The 23,903-nt window shown below is 45.7% G+C and overlaps 1 protein-coding gene across 1 annotated transcript in view; it reads left to right on the forward strand.

Moving 5' to 3' along the window:
• Nucleotides 1–23,903, forward strand: part of LOC310854237 (arf-GAP with GTPase, ANK repeat and PH domain-containing protein 1-like) — a 285,203-nt gene that overhangs the window by 200,434 nt on the left and 60,866 nt on the right. Inside the window, 3 exon segments of the mRNA XM_083758803.1 lie at nucleotides 2,237–2,392; nucleotides 4,558–4,650; nucleotides 23,118–23,222. Of these exon segments, the coding sequence (XP_083614929.1) occupies nucleotides 2,237–2,392; nucleotides 4,558–4,650; nucleotides 23,118–23,222 (354 nt within the window).

The following is a 23,903-nucleotide window of genomic DNA, read 5'->3' on the forward strand; positions in this document are numbered from 1 at the left end:
GGCGATCTGTCACCAATAAAGTATCGTGTTCTCTTCTGTCCCTTCCTGAGATTTGACTGATTATGATGATTATTAGGTAATCTTGACCCCTTTTGAACTTTTTTACCCAAAAGTTAATCATCCTTTCGGGGGAAGCTCACACATCAACCCTAAGCGAAACCCTAAGCTAATGAAACAAATGCACGCACGCATGCACGCACACGCACGTGCACACACACACACACACACACACACACGCATCGACACTGACAGATACAGTGTATGCACAAGCAGTTCATACACAAACAATCACAATGTTATTAAACACATGATTCGATTGCAGTCATTAATGACCTACCTGTGATACCGACAGTGGACACAAGCAAAAATGCAAATGGTCACACAGTGCATGCACGTATGCATGCACGAGCACACACACACACACACACACACACACACACACACACACACGCAACGATTAAGCAGCCTCCCCCCCCCCACCCTCCCTCTGTGGTTCGATCCACACCACTCAATCCCACATGGATTTCTCATTAAAAACGCATCATTCAGCTTGTCCGTAAAGGTGGTGCTGGCGTCCCGTCTCCCCCCCCCCTCCCAGAGAGCCCGGTTTATCTTCCCACCGCCTCGGAGAAAAAAATAAAAAAAGTCTCCTCCCTCTCCCAATGCGCGCCTTGTCTTTAAGCTGGGCTGATTACTGTCATGTCTGTCTGGGACCACCGGACCGACCCCCCCCCCCCTCCCCACCCGGTTATAGATGGCGAGTATTGGCACGCATTAGGGGGGGGGGGGGGGGGGGAGTGGGAGTAGCGATTAGAAAAGGGAGAGTGAAGTCATAGTTCATGCAGCTAAACGAACTGTGATCAATGGCTGGATGCATTGACTGATGATGATGGTGGTGGTGGTGAGCGAGACTCAGTGTTGTTCTTGGCGGCACATTTTGATTTTAGTTTTAGTCATAGTCTCTTGAATGGTTTACGATTTTAGTCGGAAACAAAATGTATTTCGGTGGGCGTTGATGCCATCATAATGGAGTGGCGGCTGGCAGTGATTTTGGGTGGGGGGGCTATAAGACATCCATTATACTCTATGCTACTAGTTCAACCTGCAGCAATAGCATCATATTCCAGTACAGTATAGCAATGACACTACTACAGGCCTATATTTTGTTACAGCAAGTGCTCCACAACAACAGAATGCATGCCCACAACAAACACTCCACTGAACATTGTTTGTATTTATATGTAGATAGCTGCTCTTATACTTTCATTAATAATGACAGTACGCATGCACGCACGCACGCACACACACACGCACAGACACACACACACACACACAAGCGCTGAGACGAATCAAACATACACTCACACACACAAGCGCTGAGACGAATCAAACATACACTCACACACACAAGCGCTGAGACGAATCAAACACACACACACACACACACACAAGCGCTGAGACGAATCAAACACACACACACACACACACACACAAGCGCTGAGACGAATCAAACATACACTCACACACACAAGCGCTGAGACGAATCAAACATACACACACACACACAAGCGCTGAGACGAATCAAACATACACACACACACACAAGCGCCGAGACGAATCAAACACACACACACACACACACACACACACACACACACACACATGCGTGTGCAACTGGCGCAAACGGCACCGACCAAAATGGAATAAAGATGTAAGCAACTTGCAAGGCACACACACATGCACGCACGCACACGGCACCGAAACAACACTAACACACGCACACAAACACAGCCTCTCTCTCTCTCTCGCTCTCTCTCTCTTCCCAACTCAATGAGAGCTCGATCCACTTTCAATGTGATTAAACCAGCAATTATGTTTCTTAACCCATTCATAATCATCATCAGTAAAAGTAGTCGTCGTCCTTCATTATATTGCACCGAGCACAGTTTCCAAGCCGTCCTAAAAATTAACAAACACATTCTCAAAATGTACGATTGTGAATTCAGATTTTACAAAACCTTTATTTTTTTAGGGGGCAAGAAACACTGCAGATTGCTATCGACATCGGTTGATTCGTCCTCTTTTTAATATTCAGGAACTTTTTTAATTGACAATTCACTGTGTGTTTGTGTGTGTGTGTGCGTGCGTGCGTGCACCTGTGTGTGTGTGTGCGCCCGTGTGTGCGCCTGTGTGTGTGTGTGTGTGTGTGTGTGCGTGCGCTGGCTCGCTCCTACAGACCAGTAACGGCGGCGGCAGCCTGAGTGACTACTCGTCGTCGGTGCCGTCGACGCCCAGCACCAGTCAGAAGGAGCTGCGCATCGACGTGCCCCAGACCACCAACACGCCCACGCCCGTCCGCAAGCAGTCCAAGCGCCGCTCCAACCTCTTCACCGTCAGTGCAACCATAGCATGACACACGCAGCGCATGCATAATAGTTTTCATCCTGTGCCCAGTCTCACCTTAACCCATTCTCACCTTAACCCATTTTTGGAAAAAAAAGTCTTCTGAAAGAAAATATATTCAAAGATTTGTGCCGCATTTTTACGATTTTCCAAAAGTAGCAGACCTACAAGCTCGTAGCGTGCCACTCGGTGGCCGCTATGAGCTTGTAGATCTGCTATTTTTCAATAGCTAAAGTATAGAGCACCGAAGTCCTGACGTCACTGTCAGTAGAGGGCGTCAGTCCACAGGTTTGTGTACTTTTTATTTGCATTGTAATCTCCATAGGGGGATTTTAGATCGCCTCATATAAGAACTGTGTTTGAAAAATAAACCGATCACCCCGGCCTTTTCACTCATATGGATATGAAGCATCGACTGAAGGTGGAAATGTACAAATATACCCAAAGAGTAACAAAATAAGCGTTATAAACGAGTCAAACAACCCAGAGACTACATTTCCGGGTAGGCGGGGTTGCTGCATCTGCATCTGCACAACAGAAACTGAATGTTAATTACGTTTATTTTTATTTTATTGATATTTAATGTTTCGTGGTTAGTACGAGTCGAGTCACCACCAGCTGAGCTTACGTCAACGAGGAATCTCAGGAACGCAATGTGTTGACAGCTGGGCGTGACGTATATTAGCAGCGGCATATGTAGTTTCAAGGCTTTTTCAATTTTCTCCAGAAACTGGCTGTATCAAATATGAATGGACATCATTAACGACGCACAGCCACTCCCCTGACAGAAAGGCCGGGGTGGTCGGTTTATTTTTCAAACACAGTTCTTATATGAAGCGACCTAAAATCGCCCTATGGGGATTACAATGCAAAAAAAAATGCATGAACCTGTGTATTGGCGCCCTCTACTGAAAGTGACGTCAGACTTCGATGCTCTATAACATAATGCTTATAAAACACCAAAACAGGTTCCCGTCCAGAATGGGTTAAAATGAAATAGCACAGGATTGCAATTGTGTACATACTATACAGTATGCGCCTAGCTAGAACACCCCAAAATCCCTACATATGTGATCAAATTTGACTGAGGGACTGCCATTGGATTTTTTTTTCATGACATATGAAAGCAGGGAATCATAACTTCAAATTGACATATTGGTTGTTCAGCTTGACCCACCAGTTTTGGAGATATGGCTTATAGAGTAATGTCTTGCAGAGAAACAGCGAGTGTGTTTAAGCATTTATTTCATATTTACATTTCAGCTCTGACACTTATTTCAGACATGCTCTAGTATATGAAGAGTCTGCCTGTGCCATTTTGAAAAAAAAAAAAATTGCGCGATGGCAGGCTCTCAGTCAAATCTGGTCACATATGACACTGAAATCCTCCCCATAGACGATGACGGAGGGGCGCCGTCTCTACCCCGCTTGAGCCACGGGAGACGCCACCGCGTTGCCGTGTCGAGCGTTGCGAAGTTCGGTAGAGCCGACTCAGCCCCGTACCGAGTTGTAACCCGATGTTGACAGAATTGCAAACCCGAAATCACCCACGCCTCCCACAACACAGTGAAATAGCACTTCCGTGCTAGTGAAAGTCACGCCTCCGGTCGCGGTCAAAGCGGTAGTCGTGTAATGTGTACGGTATTGCAATTGCGTGCTATTTCGCCGTATTCGTGTGAGATGGGGTTGTTTCATCGCACACTTCATCCACATAAACCTCCGTCACATTTCTAAACCAGCAAGGGTCTTATCTCGTCTTACCCCTTCTGCCTAAACTTTTTAGGCTTTTTATTTACAGCCATGCGTGTAGGTCTGTATGTATATCCCTATGTCCCTCTGTCTGAGTACAACCTAATGACCCCACACACACGCACAGTAACTATAACAATACAAGTATAGTTGCACTGCTCAGTTTGCAGTTTGTATAATTTGTTGACGTAGCATCACAATCACTTACACTTTACACGTTGGCTATTCAAAAATAGCAGAGCTACAAGCACAGTGAGCTTGTGCACCTGCTATTTATTTATGACTAAGACACATAGTAGTATTTAAAGTAGCATAATTACAATTCATGCAATGTCCTCTTGGTAGTTAAGCGTTTTCGTAGCTGTTCAGGGTCATTAAACGCGCCGTCTGTCTTTCTTTCCGCAGTCGAGGAAGGCCAGCGAACCCGACAAGGACAAGAAGGGCCTGGAGGGTCGGACGGACAGCATCGGGAGCGGCCGCGCCATCCCAATTAAACAGGTACGGGACTGATTGAATGCTTTTATTCCTCAAAAGAGGCACTGTAAAACCGCCAGCGCGGGCTACAGTAAAAAAAAAAACACATCCACCAAGTAAGTCCTGGGGACTTGTTTACGGTATTGGATTCGTCAGCAGAGCATTATAGAACAGGGGTGCCCAAAAGGTATATCGTGACCATGACATGCCCCTAAAAATATATAATTTAGATTATTATAGAATTTTACAATTTACAATTGAATTACGTTGACTTGAATGATTGACATCAAATAGGGCCTGTCAGCTCTAACCCACAAAGCAATACTTTGTTTTCAATAGTGTTGCGCACAAATGTCAGTAGCATTACAAAGTTATATACAGTGCAAGGAAAACCTTCCAATTCATCCAATGGAGTCCAAAGCACGTTTTACTACTTTGAAGTACTTTCCATTGGTTCAATATTTTTGAAACAACACACAGACGTAAAGGGTGTTTAATAGCACCTCAAAACCTCAAACATGGAGGTTTCCTCCCGACAGCAATGAAATGATGTAACACCATTGCCACTATTCCAAAGCCCCTCAGGTACATTTTTTTTAAACTAATTTCAGCAATGGGATAATAATTGTTTTGGTGGGTATAGATCTTTTTGGGCCGGTCATGTTACAGAATGTGTGGGGCGTCCATCCACTGACTTCGAATATGAACACAGATTCCCTGTACAGTAGCCTTTCATTTACACATCGTCTCTGTTGGCGGTGGAAAGCTTTTCAAGATTCCAATTGAAAAAGTGGCAGACGACCCACAAGCTTGTTGATCTGCCACTTTTGATGCTTTTGTGTGATCAAGTAGCTGGGCCTTAATTTACGGGAAAAACCCCCAAAATGTGAAAATATGGCGATATGTACAACGGTTAGCTTACACGTGTACATTGTTCAGAGTTAATACGGATACATGAACACAGTGGAAGGAGGGGTGGGGAGGGGAGGGGCCACCTGGCCAGGCTGGGAGATATAATGAGGGTCCAATAGCCGAGCTGGCACTGAACAGCAGGCCTGTGATCAGCTGACATCTCTCTCTCTCTCTCTCTCTCTCTCTCTCTCTCTCTCTCTCTCTCTCTCTCTCTCTCTCTCTCTGATTCGTCGTGCCTTGATTAAGAGTGAACGCGGCACACTTGACATCAATTAGATGGGGGGCCTCTCCCTTGGATTGAAATGAGATCATTAAGCTAAGGAGTGGGTAGGGATCTCTCTCTCGCTCTCTCTCTCCAAAGAGAGAGAGAGAGAGAGAGTGGACGCTGGGGAGACGGTCGAGGGGCCCTAATGAAGTGCGGGCGCTGCCGACTGGCATATGGACCTCTCGGTCTTATGTGTGTGTGTGTGTGTGTGTGACTTGTATTCCTATACTTACGGCCAATGTCTGTATATATAATTATAATAGACATTGTCACGTCAGATGTTTAGCTCAGTCGCGTGCCTGATGCCACGTACTGTAGTAAAGTAGCCGATCTGCAAGACCTACGTTGAGGATGTGTTCTGAAAGCTGCCAACCTCTGCAGGAACCCCCCCCCACTGTGATGTCAGGGAGAATCCCTGTATCTCTGTATTTAAAGCTACATTTAAAACCTCCTTCATCACGTGAGAGTGTCGCACTAAACTTCCCGAAACGTTCTTTACCCTCCCCCCCCCCCCCCCCCCGAACCAATACATGTTAGTGTTGGCTTGCAGTTTGTGGTGAAACACAAGACCCCCCCCGCCCCCCCTCCCCTCAGTGGTGGGAGCGTCTGGGGGGTCTCATGCACGAGGAAATCGGGCAATTAAGTGCGTGGCGCTAATCGCCGCGCAGCGTGCTCTCATGTAACAGCAGCGCGGCCTCGTTTAATAATCTGCTAATTAACAAACTAGCAGCTTTGATTTAGAAACGCCGGGCCTCGTTGAGGAGAGGCCTGGGGGGGGGGGGGGGGGGGGGGGAGTAACTAAGTATGTTTACTCGAACACTGTGCTTTAGTAAAATATGTACGTCCATTTTGTATATACTTTATACCTTCAACTCTACTACATCAGGTGAATATTACTATTATCCCATTTAGACCTGAGGACGATTCTACAAATGCCTTATAAATGCTGACAGTTATCTGAAAAACCCCATGTTTCGCTCTGAAAGAATATATATTCAAAGATTTGTGCCACATTTTCACGATTTTTCAAAAATAGCAGACCTACAAGCTCATAGCGCGCCACTTGAATATTGAGTGAATATTGATGAATATAATCCTATGAGATGAGGATAAGGAGATAGATGAATATTGTGCCGGTAGGCTGTGATGTTTCTGCCATCGGAGGACAGCTCCCTCGACGGCATGCAACATGTCCCACTACTACACCAGCTGCTAATTACCACCCCACTGCACGCCATGTTGGCTGCGAGCTGGCACACTGAGTGTGTGTGTGTGTGTATGGGCACGTGCATTTGAGTGTGTCTGTGAGAGAGACATTGATACAGAGAGAGAGAGAGAGATTTGACAATGAGTTTACGTAGTTTGACTACAAGCTGTTACATGTGTCTGCGTGCGTGCGTGCATGCGAGCGTGCGTGATTCAGATAGTAAATGAACGAGTCTACTACCATCAGACAGTATGAATTAAACCCAACAGATGTGTTGGAGAAATGCACACTCTGTCGCCATTCCCCCCTGAAATCAATCAGCCCTCGTTGGAAAAACCACTCGTGAAATTGAAAAACAGAAGCGTCGAGTATCACACCAGATATTACGCCTAATAGAAGGCGGAGGCATCGCTCATCTGAAGTCTCTGCCACGGTGCTGCTTGTCAAGCGTCATGTCAAGGACCCCCAAATGAATGTATTTTGGCCGAGGAACCCCCTCGTCTGAAAATATTTTTGTGCCGAGGACACGATTTGGCAACATGCAAAGAAATATTAAATTATACTAAAAGATAAATAATTATTATTTATCCTTTCACTGTTGGAAAATTAATGGTGAAAATAACAATATGTTCATATAGTTTGTCTCCCTAACAAATTGATTCTTATACATTAGAGTACCTTGTACAAGTTATCAATTTCCCTGTCGGGAGAAGAAAACGCATGAAAACTATATTCAGCTATTGCAGTAATAAGCGGCATTATAATTAAACAGTAATTGTATTTAAATGTGCGTTAATTTCGCAGTTTTATTTGCATGTTTATTCAGCAATTAGTGTGGTAAGCAGCACCTGTCCCCATATCAGGGTAAAGCGGAGTGGGCAGACGCTTTGAGGTACACGCAGAGACTGGAGGAAACTCATGCTAATTGATTTAATCATTCCCCACGGTGGTGGAGAGACTCTCTCTCTCTCTCTGACCTTCAGTGTTGATAGCAAGCCACACTACAGACCTGTTCCCTAATTAGACTGTGTGTGTGTGTGTGTGTGTGTGTGTGTGTGTGTGTGTGTGTGTGTGTGTGTGTGTGTGTGTGTGTGTGTGTGTGTGTGTGTGTGTGTGTGTGTGTGTGTGTGTGTGTGTGTGTGTGTGTGTGTGTGCGCGTGCTTGCGTGCGTGCGTGTGTGAGAGAGTCATAGTGATGGTGAGAGCACGCGTGTCGGTAGATTATCGTGTGTATTTACAGCACGCATGGTCTATTAATGTTGAAGATGTAGCAACGTATTTCTCCCCTCATTATCACTCCCCATTTATCGCTTCCTGTATTTGAATGTACAACACGTGTGTGCGTGCTTGCGTGTGTGCGTACACACGTCGTGCATGCTAGCTCAGCGAGTGTTTGTCTTAGTCAAATATATACCTGGAGTAGGCCTTTCACTTCTAGTAATATTTTTCTAGTTGACTAGTCGCCTAGTTTACTAGTCGACTAGTTTACTAGTCGACTAGTTTACTAGTCGACTAGTTTACTAGTTGACTTGTAAACTAGGCTTACCTATTATGTAATAGTTGTACATTTAAAAACTGTGTACATTGGTGACTATAATAACTATAATCTACCTGATCTTGAGGCCTACAAAATCAGTGGGGGGGGGGGGAATCTTATATCAACTAGTCAACTAGTACCAACAAGGTCGACTAGTGGATTTACTAGTGGAGTAGTTGAATAGTCGACTATAGTTGCTTAAAGGACCACTTCATCACTTCATATAATAGGTCCTCACTAATAATCATGAAAAAATTGTGCCATTTTTTTCTACTCTGACTTTGTCTCATAGGAGGGCTGTGGGCAGTTCAGAAAACGTCTTCCAGTGACATCATCGATGGGGAATACAAGCTAATAAAAACTGCAGGCTTTCTAGTCCTGAAAAGTTGCAATGCGAAAATGGAAGCCATCGTTCTCACGATAATGAAAATCTAAACATTTTTGTAAAGAAATCTTGTTTAAAAAATAATCTGCCTAATGATGATGTCACTGGAAGACGGTTTCTAAACTGCCCAGAGCCCTCCTATGAGACACAGACTGAGTAGAAAAAAATCGTGCCATTTTATCATGATTATTAGTGATGACCTATTATATGAAGATAGGTTGAAAAGTGGTGAAGTGGTCTTTTAAAGCCTGCTGCATGGCCTGCTGTAGTATTGGGTGTAGCAGCAGCCAGGGACAAGACTGCTGCACATTAAACGTTTTACCAACAGCATTCTTAAATATCAATATTTGAATATCGAACGTTTTTAAACCACAACGGGGTGTGTGTGATGATAAATTGCTGGTTAGTGTGCGCGCGTGCGTGTGTTGGTGAGGATGGGACGGTGCTAATGTGTTTGTCACATGTCTGAGTGTGTTAGGGTCGGCATGGTTCCTTGAAGGTACACGCTGTAATCACCACTTGATTAATCACACACACACACACACACTGCCATGAGGGCGTCAGGGCTTAAAGTTCTCAGGACTGATTTCAGTCCTGAGGATCTCATAGGGGTCATTTAATGAGATCAGTGCAGATTTGTAAAAAAGCATTTTCAGTCTTGGGATTGTTTTGTGTGTGTGTGTGTGTGTGTGTGTGTGTGTGTTTGTGTGTGTGTGGGTGTGTGGGTGGGTGGTGTGGTGTGGTGTGATCTCATGTGGCTCTGTGTGACTGTGTGTCCCACTCAAGGTGACGCGGTGGCTCCTCCGCTCGCAGCCCCACGTAAAGCCTTTGTACCGGAGACTGGCTTCATTAGGACAGCAGCGCTCATTAAATGCACACGTTGCGCATGCACGCACGGACATTTAGTGGCTTTGTAGGGCATTATACTTTGGCCCTCACAAGTATAGTGATAGAAGTACACACTTGCACGCACGCGTGTACACACACACACAGCCTTGCCCCCGCGAGCCTGCGGAGGCGACGCACAGCAGTAGCCGGCAGCGTACCGTGTGAGATGGGACCTGGTCTAATAATGAGTGTTGGCCATGAATGTCGGCCATGAATGTGATACAGATGCTATACGCAGATAGGCACAAAGAACACACACGGGTGTGCACACACAGGCACACACACAGGGCAGATGGCCGCCCACCCTAGAGTCGGGTTCTGCCTGACGTTTCTTCCTAAAGGGGAGTTTTTCGTTACCATTGTCGCATTATTGCTTGCTCTGGGTGGATCTTTGTTGGTTGTAAAGTGTCTTGAGAGAACTTGTAAACACTTTATAAAATTGAATTGAATTGAATTGAACACACACACATACACACACACTGTTACAACACAGAGTCAATCCAACCTGGAGTGGAGAAGAACACATATATAAGGCACTCTCTATTCCAATATATGGTTCATAACAAGTCTACTTAGATGTATAGATATATATATATACTAAGAGATATCACAGTTAGGTCTATATACATAAATAATAAACACACACGTGACCGCAGTCCACGTGACACACACACACACACACACGGTCCCTCACACATAATGGGTTCGTTAACGTGTATGGGCAGTATAAGGTCAGATGTGTCACTTACCCTCTCGTAGCACGGACATATTTAACCCCCCCTCAAACATGGCCTTCAGTCCTCATCATGAGAACATTAAGACGTGATGTTGTCCGGGGAAGCTCTGTGACTGACTCTGTTGTTTATGACCTGACCTCTACTCTACTGTACGTACAGCAGCCATTTAGACTGCAGGCTTTATAGGCTGGCTTGTTATGTTTTGCACTCCGTCCGTGTGTGTGTGTGTGTGTGTGTGTGTGTGTGCGCATCCGTTTGTCCGTCCGTCCGTGTACAGCTAATCTCCGGCACCGTTAACCCGGTCAATGCCAAATTTTGCGTGCACACTCCCTGGATGCCGACGATGAACCTCTGCCCCAAGCTTTCCAGAACGGCCTGTTATAGCACCACCAGGAGGCCGACTTTTGAAAAACACATTTTTAGTTATTACTCCTCCATATTCTGTCCAAAAATCCCGCAAATCGTTACACTATAGTCATGTGTTCAAGATGGATCTGGTCTGGTCTAGACCACCTCCACCCACCATCCATGCTCAGAGCCATCCCACCATCCATGCTCAGAACATGCATTACCATTACACGCCACTTGTTGTCAGCTACAGTAGTAGAGTGGCAAGAAAATGTTTAATGTAGAGTGTAAACAGAACAGATTCTATACTAGTATAGTTTCCTGAGGGACTCCCGCTCAACAACATAATACTGTATAGTGTTTTAAGAGTCTATTCCTTTTTTTTTATTGATACAAACAACATCTGAACTGCCATGACTGGACTGTGAGGGTTCTAATAATGAATCCCTTCACATCCAGTCATGGCAGTTCAGATGTTAACGCGATAATCAGTTGTGGTGTTTATCGTGCATGTTTTATTCCTGAAAGCTCGCACCTCGTATTACGGTGTTGTTGTACAACAGGGGCCTAATTGTGTTGCGTTTCAGAATGCGGAGTGGAGGATGTGATGTGGCGAGGCATCGGGGGGGGGGGGGGGATGGGGTCTCGGACAGCTTTTGTTTACAGAGGCTGTTTACAGCGCGGGGACTCGTCGAGACATCTGCCTAACGCTCCTAATTAGAGCGTAATTACCGGTGTGTGAGAGCGAGAGAGGGGAGGCTCGCACATGTGTCTGTCAGGACCATAGACTGTAAAAAATATGGACAAAGCGTTCCCCGGGTCTAACATGAACGTAAAATGAAGCCTGAAATTCCTTGCACTCTAATGCACTGTAAGTCGCCATCTTTCTTGATCCGTTCTGGTCCAGCTGGCCATTGGCTGGCCCAGACAACGAGGCGGGACTTCCCCCCTTCTTCTCCGTTGGTTTTAATTTTGACTCGAGTGGGTGGGGGATCCCGATCATATACTGTAACGGTAGCCACGCCCCTCAGAACATACGCGACTTTATGGTAATTTATTTTATAAATGGGACCATAATTTTCCAAAAAGAATATTATGACATTAGAAATGAGACTTTAAACTAGTGACTGGAAGCAGAAAGTATTCATGACCATGTTTATTAAGGTAATACAGTCTAGGTGAAGTTGGGCCCAAATACATGGGCCTCTATGGGGATATTAACACCCTCCGCGCCATTGCCGTAGTTCTAGGTAAATTAAAGCCTATTTTTTGATTACGCCATTGCCGTAGATCAATGGCAATTGCGCTTTTATAGCGCTTTCGATCGATCAAGCCATAATGCTACTTGCGTTGCCCGTCTTAGATCGTCAGCCATAATAATCCATTCTATCTGTTCTTTCAATCGCCTGTATGTCCTATTCTTTGTCCCAGATGGCATTTTTGGTCAAAACAACGTTTCTTTGATGGCACAGAGCCGGCGATGTGGACTCCTCCAGTGCCCCAGTATAGACCCATCTTGTAAACAAGGCCTGTCCAGGACCTGTTCACTTACTAGGTTATGTTCACTTCCGGTAGTCTGGAAATGTGGCTTTTCACAATAAGACCTCAACTGGGAAAAATGCTGGCGTGAATTAGATCCTAATTCTTCAATAAATGCTATAGCGGGCTAATTGTTAAGTCATTTAGGTGTTCCATTTATTTTGTCAGTCAGTCAGGCAGTTACCCCCAAAATTACATGTTTTTTCTATCGATTACTCTGCCCATGGAGACTTGAATTCATGGATATGTTTTGTTGTTTCTGTTGCATAATAAGCCAATATAACTTGATGACCAGTAGTCGTTCCCTATGGAGACACAAAGAGTCTCCATAGGTCATCAAGTTATTGGCTTAGGAATGCGGCAGGAATACAGACAGACAGACATACACTACCTAGGGGGTTCATTGTACAAGTTACTAAACAAGGGGAGAAAACTATAATGATGCATAATGAAATTAATTGTATTCAGCATTTTAATGGGATTTTTTAGAGATTTCCACAGGGTTTAAAGGTCATTACTCCCCTCAAATATATAGTCAGTTTTATAACTAAAATGCATTATTATTATAGGCTTTGCGGCAGTAAATTCCTCTGTGTTTATCCCTTTGTAACTATGAAAGGGTACAAAATGTAGCCCAACGGACCCGTGTGGGTCATATTTGGCACCCATTTCAGAGTTAACCCTTTTTGGTGTTTTAAGCCTTATTTTATGCTTTAGCTATTTAAAAATAGCAGATCTACAGTACAAGCTCATAGAGCTTGTAGATCTGCTATCTTTTCAAATTTTTTCAGAGCAAACGATTTGAACTCAAATATGTGCTTCTGGGGACGTCCCTGGAACAACATATATCCAGATGGGGGTCGGCGGCTACAGCTAATTCTGGGGGTCCTTGACATTAAAAAGGTTGAACACCACTGACAGAGAAACATAGGTTTTTCAGAAAACTGAGAACTTAGAAGACTTTTTTTTTAAATCGGCCTCAGATCGAAATGGGTTAAACGAACCTTTCAGCCAACCTCCCAGAAGGCTTTTAGTGTTGCATATAATGTGTATACTGTGGGTCTTGCCAATGTGTTTACAGTATCGCACGGCATGGGGACGTCCAGAGAGTGTTTTTTTTTAAAGAGCCGATTAGCAAGCCGTCGTAATTGTCTCTCGCGGGGGTCGTCACGGCAGCGGCGGCGGTGGCGGGCGGCTGCGTTTTGACAAGTCCCCTCACTCGCCCCCGTGTCCCCCCCCCCGTGTCCCCCCCCCCCCCTCCCTCCCTCCCTTGGTGCCTCATCGCGGCGCTTTGTGCGGAGTTAAATTGGATGGTTAATTCGGGTGTTATTTACCCTGTAATTCATTAGTTTCCGCGGCGCCATTGGCAGCGGACAGGCTGTAATTTCACGCTTTGCAATAAAAGATGTCTCATAATCCGCTTCATTTAGCAGCCAAAGAATTTAATGAAATTAACTGCGTCCCCTAATTAAGACGGTGAATATTAAAGACCCCGGCGCGCGCACCGCCATCAAGCCCCCCCCCCCTCCCCCCTTTAACGAGGGCTGACACGGTCGGTCCGCCTTCCGTTTCCTTCCCCCCGATTGGAGGAACTATCGTCTCCCTGGAAAAGGTTGTCACTGCTCGGAGCCATCGTGGCTGCGATGACATTTTTTTGTCATGCACACTAACCCCCAAAAATGAGATTTATTTGGCGTGCGTGCGTGCGAGTAGTAGAGTTTGAGCAATAGGCACATTGTGAGGATCATATTCCTGGTCCTTGTGAGACAAGTGTGGTTGTTTTATGGTTTTATTTTGTTTGGAGCTTGGAAGGTTGGTAAGGAGGTTGGTTGGGCAGTCACCTTCTCTCTCTGACATTTCAGACCAGTTTCAAAGGAAGCCAGTGATTTGCCTGTTTTGAGGGAAGGGGGGCGGGGCATTCCAGTGCTGTGGGAAGTGGATTTTACCCATATTAGTTCTAAATCATTATTTATGCTCCCTCTAGTGCTGTGGCTTTGGGGGCTAAAAATGTCAAATAATTGTAAAAAATAGCATTCATGAAATCTACCATCCTAACACGCAGATGTCCTCGCGAGTATCGCAATACAAATGTGTGGGGGGTCTCTTTCACCTTTTTTTTTGTTATAGAAATAATTAAAACAAGGAACACGGGCGTCAATCAAAGGCGAGCGTTGTGAGGCGGTGCTCGTTACGTGTGATACGGGGGGTCTCAGCGGGGGGGGGGGGTGTCTCAGCGTGGGGGGGGGGGGGGGGGGGGGGAGTCGCGGGAACGCTCCCCAGCACGCGCCACTGGAAAACCATCCCTGTGGTGGCTTTGTTGTGTGTGTGTGCGAGAATTTGTGTGTGTCGTGTGCATGTCTGTTCTGCCTTTATCCGTGTGTGTAATTGTATGTGAGAGTGTGTGTGTCTAATTGTATTTCTATACCTACTTACACATTGTGGGCTTGTAGGTTGACTTATTTGGGGGGCGTCTGACACCGGCTGGACACAGGCTTTAGGTTTAGGGTAATTCTTAACTGTACCGTTGAAACTTTTGATGTCCTCATGCACTCGTGTAGGAACACACAAATGTGTTTTGTGGTCACGCGTAGTCGCGCACGTGTGTATGTGTGTGTGTGTGCATGCGTGTGCGTGCACTTTCCCTCATAAGCTACATTCCTCTGATGCACGGTAAAAAGACTTGACGATGAAACGTTGGGGGGCGGGGGGGGGGGGGGGGGGGGTGACAGATGACAGGAAGCAGACGGACACGGACAGGAAACAAGAGTTTCCTCTCTCGCTCTCACTTCCTGTCGCGGCTCCGTCAGAAGAAGGGCTGAGAGGGGGCGTGGCTGAGCAGCCGTTAATGAATTGAGACTGCTGAAGTAAGGTGGGATAATTGAGTTTCTAATTAATTACCCCCCCAACTCTGAGCTGATAAATCAGTGTGCGTGCATGTGTGTGTGTGTGTGTGTGTTCTCGTACTTCGTTGGTGGTTTTTATTTGATCGGGAGCGTGTCCCCCCCCCTTACCCCTCTCTCCCCTGGGTCTGCCTCCCCCCCTGTCCTTGCCTCATCAACATTGACCTTGTCAGACGGGCGCTGACTGATGGCGTGCGTGTGCACGTGTGTGCCTCTGTCTGTCTTTGCATTCATTCCTTTAACATTTGGGAGCATTTGGAAAACTGAGCGTGTACAAATGGAACCAAATGGACCCTTACGGGTCTGTGACTGAGTGTGTGTACAAATGGAACCAAATGGACCCTTACGGGTCTGTGACTCTATGAGAGCGTAGAAATGAAAAAGGACACACCGTTTTAAAAGCTCCCAAAACAATGTGTGTGTGTGTGTGTGTGTGTGTGTGTGTGTGTGTGTGTGTGTGTGTGTGTGCAGAGACAGGTGTCACCAGTGTCCATTGTCCCCTCACTGCAGACAGACAGCACTGATTACTGGAGGTGTGTGTTTCACAGGGGGAGACGGGAGGAGGAGGGGGGGGGGGGGGGGGCACGCCATGGCTCTCACAACGCACACAAACAAAGCCCCCCCACACACACACACACACAGAGACACACGCACACACGCACAAGTGCGAGCGCACTCTGTTGTGTGTGTGTGTGTGTGTGAGAGAGAGATGATGAATGACCACAGGTCGCTCGGCAGGCCGGATCAGATGGTCGCCCTGATAGAGTGAGGCAGCCTCTATCTCTCTCTCTCTCCCTCTCTCTCTCTCTCTCTCTCTCTCTCTCTCTCAAAGACCCTGTCACCACACTGTCAACTCACCTATACGCAGTCTGTGTGTGCATGCGTGTGTGCGTTTCCCGCGGTAGTGACACCTCTAATTTAGCGTCCAATCCCCCGCCACCACCCGATCCTCGGGGGCCAGAGCACAAGAACAAAAGCCCCCCCCCCCCTCGCTGCCTTCTATGGGACGATCTGATCCCCCCCACCGTATCTCCTAAATGGTTGCTGTCAGCCTGCTCTCAAGAGACTGGGGATCAGTCCATTGTCTGGGGAAAATAGGGGTGATGGATTGATTAGACAGTAGATTAGTGTCTATCGACGGACAGGCCAGGCCTCCTGCATGCGAGGGCTGTTTGTTTGTTTACATCTGCAGCCCCCCCTCCCCCCACCCCACGGGGCGAAGGCTTTGTATAGTCCCATACTGTAGAGGGCTGCTCACATCAAGCACTGTAACTCGCTATAAAGATATCGTTTTAACCCAGTTAGACCTGAGGACGATTCTACAAATGTCGCAGATATCGAATGGAGCCCGCACACCACAGGTATAAGACAGACGTTCTTTATTGAGAATTCTGACAGAATTCTCAATAAAGAACGTCTTTCTTATACCTGTGGTGTGCAGGCTCCATTCGATATCTATGTCAGTGGTTCTCAAACATTATTATGTCAAGGACCACCAGACATATATGTAATTAGCCGCCGACCCCCATCTGAAAATATGTTGTTCCAGGGATCCTCCAGAAGCAAAGATTTGAGTTAAAAACGTTCGCTCTGAAAGAATATTCAATGATTTGTGCCACATTTTCAAGATAAAAAAAACAGAACTACAAGCTTGTGAGCTTGTAGATCTGCTATTTCTGCTTTTTCAATAGCTAATAACATAATGCTTAAAACTAGGGCCGGGACTAATTGCGATTAATTTAGATTAATTAACTACAGAAAAATTAATCGCGATTAACTACAGATAAATTAATCGCACCTTTTTTTTCACTGCGGAACGTTTCTCACTGGGCGCTTTTCTATAGTACTGAAAACTGGAAATAATAAAAAGTCACCCCATTTTGTGTTGCCTAGAACTGGAGGTCTGACAAAAAACAGTAACAATATGAAGTAAGTACAGCTTTGTGATGTCACTGAGATGTACTTGTTACTGTTACTAAATCTTTTTCAGACCTCCAGTTCTAGGCAACACAGAATGGGGTGACTTTTTATTATTATTTCCACAACAGGTATATTAATGACAGTAAAATGTTGAAAATGAGTGGTATCCTGTAGTCACTATTCGTTGATTCACTGGGATACCAAAAAACATTAAAAAAAAAAGGTTTCTCGCTGTTCTCGGGTTGAATATTGATATGCGATTAAAATGCGATTAATCTAGATTAATTAATCGCAAAGCCTCTGATTAATTAGATTAATTTTTTTAATCGAGTCCCAGCTCTACTTAAAACACCAAGAGGGGTTCGCGCCCAGAATGGGTTAAAGTCGAGTAGATGGCAGAGTTCACACCACACAACTGTACGTATTACAATTATTACATGTTAGCAGACACTCTTCATTCCGAGCGTCAGATGCCTAGAGTGCCCTCGGTAGGCTAATCTAGGGGGTGAAAACCAAGAACCTACCTTCAGTCTAAACGGTAGGATATCAAACAATGAATCATAAGTACATTGAAAGGATTGAAGCTATAGGATGCCAGGTCAACAAATCAACCTGGCATCAACTATAGCAAAGAAAGACCATGGCAAACAATATAGTTCTGGTGCTTGGTATACAGGTCCATTTGGTTCCATTTGTAGGCCCTTAAAACTTTGGACATTTTCAAGTGAGCCCTGACCAAGAAAAGGTCAGGCATGACTTGCATTATCAGGGATGATACTGCGAGATGGAATCAGGAACACACAAAAAAACATAACATAAAAGCACATGAAAGGAAAAGAAAATCAAAGTTCTCACCTCGTTAGAAATGAAGTGGGTGTTCGGGGGGGAAAAAAAGCTTAACTTTGTGAAGAAGCATACTGTACATTGTTTTGCGACGCCCGTGCTTGTGCCGTAGTGACGTATGTCTGAGGGGGGTGCTTTGGAAAAGGTCACTACCATAGCTAGCTTAGGGGGGGTCGAGAGATGTAGTCATTCATTAAGACGAAGCCTCCGAAGGTTTTCTAGGGTGACGGTGGTGCGGATTACACCGGAGGCGGGCGGTCGGTCTCTCTGCTACGAGCAGAAGACACTGTCCCAGGCATGATTCTGGACCCGAATTATGGGGAACGTGATTGACAATGCACAGGGGGGGGTAGGGGGAACCGCGGGGAAATTAAGATAATCCATCAGCAAATCAACGCCATCCGTGAATGAAAGGGAGATACTGGGGTTTTTTTGTCTTGACAAATGGATATATAAATACTCTTAACGTCTCAGGAAGATGGCTATCTCTTAAGTGCGTTCGTCCACTTCGCCGGCCGGTGAAGTATTGTTAAGACGGTGCTTAGGGAAAGGTCGCTAGCTCGGGGGCGCACGCATATGATGTCATTTGTTAAGGGAATCGCCTGGGAAAAGCATTCAGGGGGGCATCATCATGGCGAAGACGCTCTAAAGCTTGAAGGCTGTCTGTTATAATTATGATGAGCCCAGGCTCTGTCTCATGTCTGTCTCATGTCTGTCTCTGTCTCATGGAGGCATTATGTCAGAAACACGGACCAAACACTCGATTGCAGAACTGAATCGGACACACGAACAAAACACGTCGGTGACCAGGAAGTCACACAGACCTTAAATTAAGAGAGGAATGACTGTCCCTCAAAACTAAAAAGTCTCTTAAGAGAGGAATGACTGTCCCTCAAAACTAAAAAGTATCTTGAGTTTCCAATTAAAAACATGGCCAGATATATATTCCTTCCAGTCCAAAGTGGGACAGTTCCTCTCATAGTAAAAAGCATTGCAGATTAGTTCCTAGGAAAAGGTCGCTAGCTCGCGGCTTTCCGAGAGGAGATGAAGTCATTCGTTATGGCGGACGGACGCACGCGTCCCGGAGCGTGGTGGTTGTGAGTGATACCGTAGGATTCTCTCTGTTAAACACTGAATATCGTTGTTGTCGGGCAGAAACCTCTTATCTCCATACTTTAACTTTGTGGGTTTTTTCTCCAAAAGATTTTATCCATTAAGGGCCCGGTTCTACAAAATCTCTTCTAAATCCTGACAAAAGTGGTCAACAATTTCATGTCAAGGACCCCCAGAATTAACTATATTTTGGCCGCAGACCAAATTCTGAAAATGTGTTGTTCCAGGGACCTCCCAGTAGCAATGATATGAGTAAAAAAAAAGTCTGTAATGTAAAAATATAATTATATTCAAAGATTTGCACACATTTTCACGAAAAAAAAAAAGCAGTAAAACCTATGTTTCTATAAGCAGTGGTGCTCAACCTTGTTCACGACAATGACCCCAATAATTATCTGTAATTGGCCGCTGACCCCATCTGAAAATATTTTATTCCAGGGACCCCCCCAGAAGCAATGATTTGAGTTAAAAACATAACCTATATTCAAAGATTTGCGACACATTTTCACGAATTTTCAAAAATAGCAGACCTACAAGCTCGTAGCGTGGCACTCACTGCCGTGCTATGAGCTTTTAGATCTGCTATTTTCCAATAGCTAAAGTATAACATAATGCTTGAAACACCAAAAGGGGTTCCCGTACAGAATGGGTTTTAAGGTGGTTGCACACTGGACGCGTTTTTGGGGAAACCGACGGAAAAACGCTGCTAAAAATCCGAAAAATGCAGCGTCCACTTAACACAGCAGCCAAATGCAATTTCTTCCTTTGCTTTCTCCAAGCTCAATTTTCCTTTTGTCTTAAAGAGAAAATACCATGATATTTTTAGATTATAATCATTTTAATTATAAGATATTTTGGGGGCTTTTCTGCCTGTATACCTCTATAGTACTAGTAATGACGTGTAACACACAGCACAGGCTTGGGAATTGAACCCACGACTCGCTGTCAGTTTGCCTTCGAGTCTTTGTGGTGCTCTGTTTTAACCACTAGGCCGTCGGCGCCCCCCGTCCGATGTTAATCTGAAATTATCATTAAAATATTAGTGTTCTGCCAATTATGTGCGGTCGACCCCCCCATCCTCACGACCCAGTCCCACCGGTAGGTCCCCGGGCCACAGGTTGAGAACCGCTCCACGGTAATGCCCTTGACAACGCTCCCGGGCGCTCTCCGTCTTTTAACGAACGACTTCATCCCTGGAGCCCCCCCGAGCTAGCAACCTTTTCCTAAGCACCACGCAACAATACTTCACAGGGCGACTATGAAGTGCCTCGCCACCACCACCGCGACCACGCAAGACGAGGAGAGACTGTATATCCACCAGGCGTGTATTTATCTCCTCCATTTATTTCCCCATGTGGAGACCTTGTGAGCTGTCACCGTCCCGTTTGAGACACCCACCATGCCCCCCCCCACCCCCACCCATGCTTGCTCCGGGAGGTAAAATAAGAGGAGACATGTGTGTGTGTGTGTGTGTGTGTGTCATGAACACACTCTCTCTTTCGCTGTGCGTGCGTGCGTGCGTGCGGTTGTATTACTATGCTTTTGAGGACCAAATGTCTCCAAAGGTATTGTGTAATTGTCCTGGTCCTCACAGGAGAAATGGTTGTTTGTGGAGTTAGGCTTATTATAATTAGGAAAATGTCCAGGTTGGGATTAGGATTAGACATTTTGGGGTTAGGTTTAGGGCCTTGATGTTGGGAGTTATGCCTAATCGTATACCTAATTGTCACGCGACGAAAATAGCAAGCTCGTGGTGACTTTCCAGATCAGCTCATTTCGGTTTCGGGTATTATAGGGACACATTTTTTTGCAAAAAAGTGCCATTCATAAAATCCACGGCATCCTAAAAATGTTGATGTCCTCACAAGTGTAGGAGTACAGACGTGTGGCCGTGCGCGCGTGTGTGCATGTGCGTCTCTCTGTGTGTGTGTGTGTGTGTGTGTGTGTGTGTGTGTGTGTGCTGGGAGTTGAATAATGAAACATATTACCTATCGGAAGGCTTCGGCGTGACGTTCAATTAGCCGTCCCCTCTTGCAAACTGATCGCTTGTCATCCGCCGCGATGGATGACTGGAATTAATTCACTCACCACTTCTTCCCCTTGTTCTTTGTCATCTCCCCCCCCCCCCCCTCCCTGTTCCCTGTTCCTAAAAAACAGGTCCGGGTGTCGTATATATATATACAGTATACCTGTACGAACCGTGAGGTGTTTGATTAGTTTTTTTATATATTCTTATATATGTGGTTCTCAAAGTGGCGGCCGGGTGGTCAAAATCAGTTTGACCACTTTAAAAACCCATTTAGACCTGAGCTCGATTCTACGAATGTCTTCTAAATCTTGACAGTTTTCTGAAAAACCCCTATGTTTCTTTGTCAGTCGTTCTCAAACATTTTCATGTCAAGGACCCACAGAATTACCGGTATCTGTATTTGGCTGCGTACCACATCTGAAAATATGTAGTTCCAGAAGCAAGTTAAAAGCTTTGAAACAATATATATTCAAAGATTGGCGCCACATTTTCAAGATTTCAGATCTACAGGCTCATAGCACGGCACTCGGTGCGACGCGTTGTGAACTTATAGATCGGCTATTTTCAGCAAGTGTAAAAACGGTCATTACGCCCACCAAAATCGTATGATACTTAAACTAGACTAACACTAAAACATTCCAGGTGACTAAAATGTGACTAGAAACTAAATGAAAACTATTGTAGAGACTATGACTACAACTAAAATGCTGCCAAAAACAACACTGGTATCAGTATTTGTATTAACATTAGTATTATTTAGCGTTACCGCCGGGCTCCGTTTCGCTGTGTGTCGCTGCTGTGTCAGTTCCACCTCATGTACCTTCACTCGGTTAACAAGGGGGTCTTAACGAGGGTCTTAACGAGGGTCACTGCAGGCTGTGACTGTCCGCTCGTCCCAGCGTTATCTGTCCTAATGAAATGTGACCGGTCAGAGAGAGAGAGAGAGAGCAGGGTTCCTGTCTGTAACATGACCCCGTCCATCGCTCTCGCACGCACGCACGCACGCACGCACGCACGCACACACACACACACACACACACACACACACACACACACACACACACACACACACACACACACACATGGTGCAGGGTTAATGTGGAACAGCTCTGCTGAAGTGACACGCACTGCAGCCTGTATGTAATTACTAATCACTGGACAGCCTATAACCTCCCCCCCCTCCCTCTCTCTCTCTCTCTCTCTCTCTCTCTCTCTCTCTCTCTCTCTCTCTCTACTTCTCTCTACCAATACCTCTCTCTCTCTCTCTCTCTCTCTCGCTCTCTCTCGCTCTCTCTCGCTCTCTCTCCCCCTTAATGAATCGTATTAAATGAAGTGTGGGCGGTTGAATGCCCTGAACAGTCAGTCAGCCGCAGCTGATGTGCGTAGGAAAGAGAGAGAGTGTGTGTGTGTGTGTGTGTGTGTGTGTGTGTGTGTGTGTGTGTGTGTGTGTGTGTGTGTGTGCACGTGCATGTGCACGCGAGAAAGTGATGTTAACTGGCTTTGAATTAAAAAAAGGTTTAAACTGCTCATTTCCTCTCTCTGTGCTCTTGGTTAAGTGCTATCACCCCAGACACACACACGCACACACACACACGCACACAAGATTAACTGCTGGACAAATTCCTATTTATTCTCTTTTTTGTGCTTGTCATTATTTCATTCGTGTTCTAAAGAATCACAAGTTAGTTTATAAGTCCAAACCGATTTTGTGCTCGAGGGAGTGTGAAGTCTGAACCCACTAAGAAGTGTGCCGTGATGCTGGTTTAATGTTTTGAATTGGGTCCGCCGTTTTCACGTTAAAGGGGACAGCTAACCCTGACCCTGTTTGTGGAACCCATTTATCCAGAACCTCCTTTTCATGTGTCTCAGGGCTGGCTTCTGAAGAGGAGTGGGAAGACACTGAACAAAGAGTGGAAGAAGAAGTACGTGACTCTGTGTGACAACGGACTGCTCACATACCACCCCAGTCTACAAGTAAGACGCACGCACGCACGCTGCAGCTTTTAGCCCTTGACTCCAAACACAAATGCCTCCTACGGGAGACAAATACAACTGAATGTTGAACGTACCGCACTCGCACACACATACTCACTCACTCATTACAAAACTAGTCTCTGATTGCTTATTAGACAACAGTTGCTCTGGCAACCCGCCCTGACACCCCCCCCCCCCCCCCCCCCCCCCCCCCCCCTCCCCTCCAGTCTTTCACATATTGCGTGCTTACACACGTGCGCGCACACGCAATACACATAAAGTGTGTGTGTTGGCGGAAGTGTGCATCCTCAATAAGCACGCCGGCTCATTCCAAAATTTGGCTGATTGCATGACTGGCCCTAAACACACACACACACACACATACACACAGTCACACACACACACACACACACACACACACGGCTGATGGGTTTTTAGTATTAATTAGGAGCCTGGCGTCATCTGTTTGCGCACGGCTTGACGTTGATGATGGTGAATATCACTCTGTAATGGCCGGCTCTAATTGCCCCACAGCTCTGCCCTGCTGGCACGCACGCGAGCACGCACGCACGCACACACTCAGTCCATCTCTCTCTTTGTTTGTTTCAGCGTTCCATCAATCTCATCTCTTACTACATCTATTTTCTTACTCATAATAATAATAATAATAATTTTTCAATC

The sequence above is a fragment of the Protomyctophum parallelum genome (genome assembly GCF_964188405.1).
Source record: "Protomyctophum parallelum genome assembly, chromosome: 23".
Classification (NCBI taxonomy): Eukaryota; Metazoa; Chordata; class Actinopteri; order Myctophiformes; family Myctophidae; genus Protomyctophum; species Protomyctophum parallelum.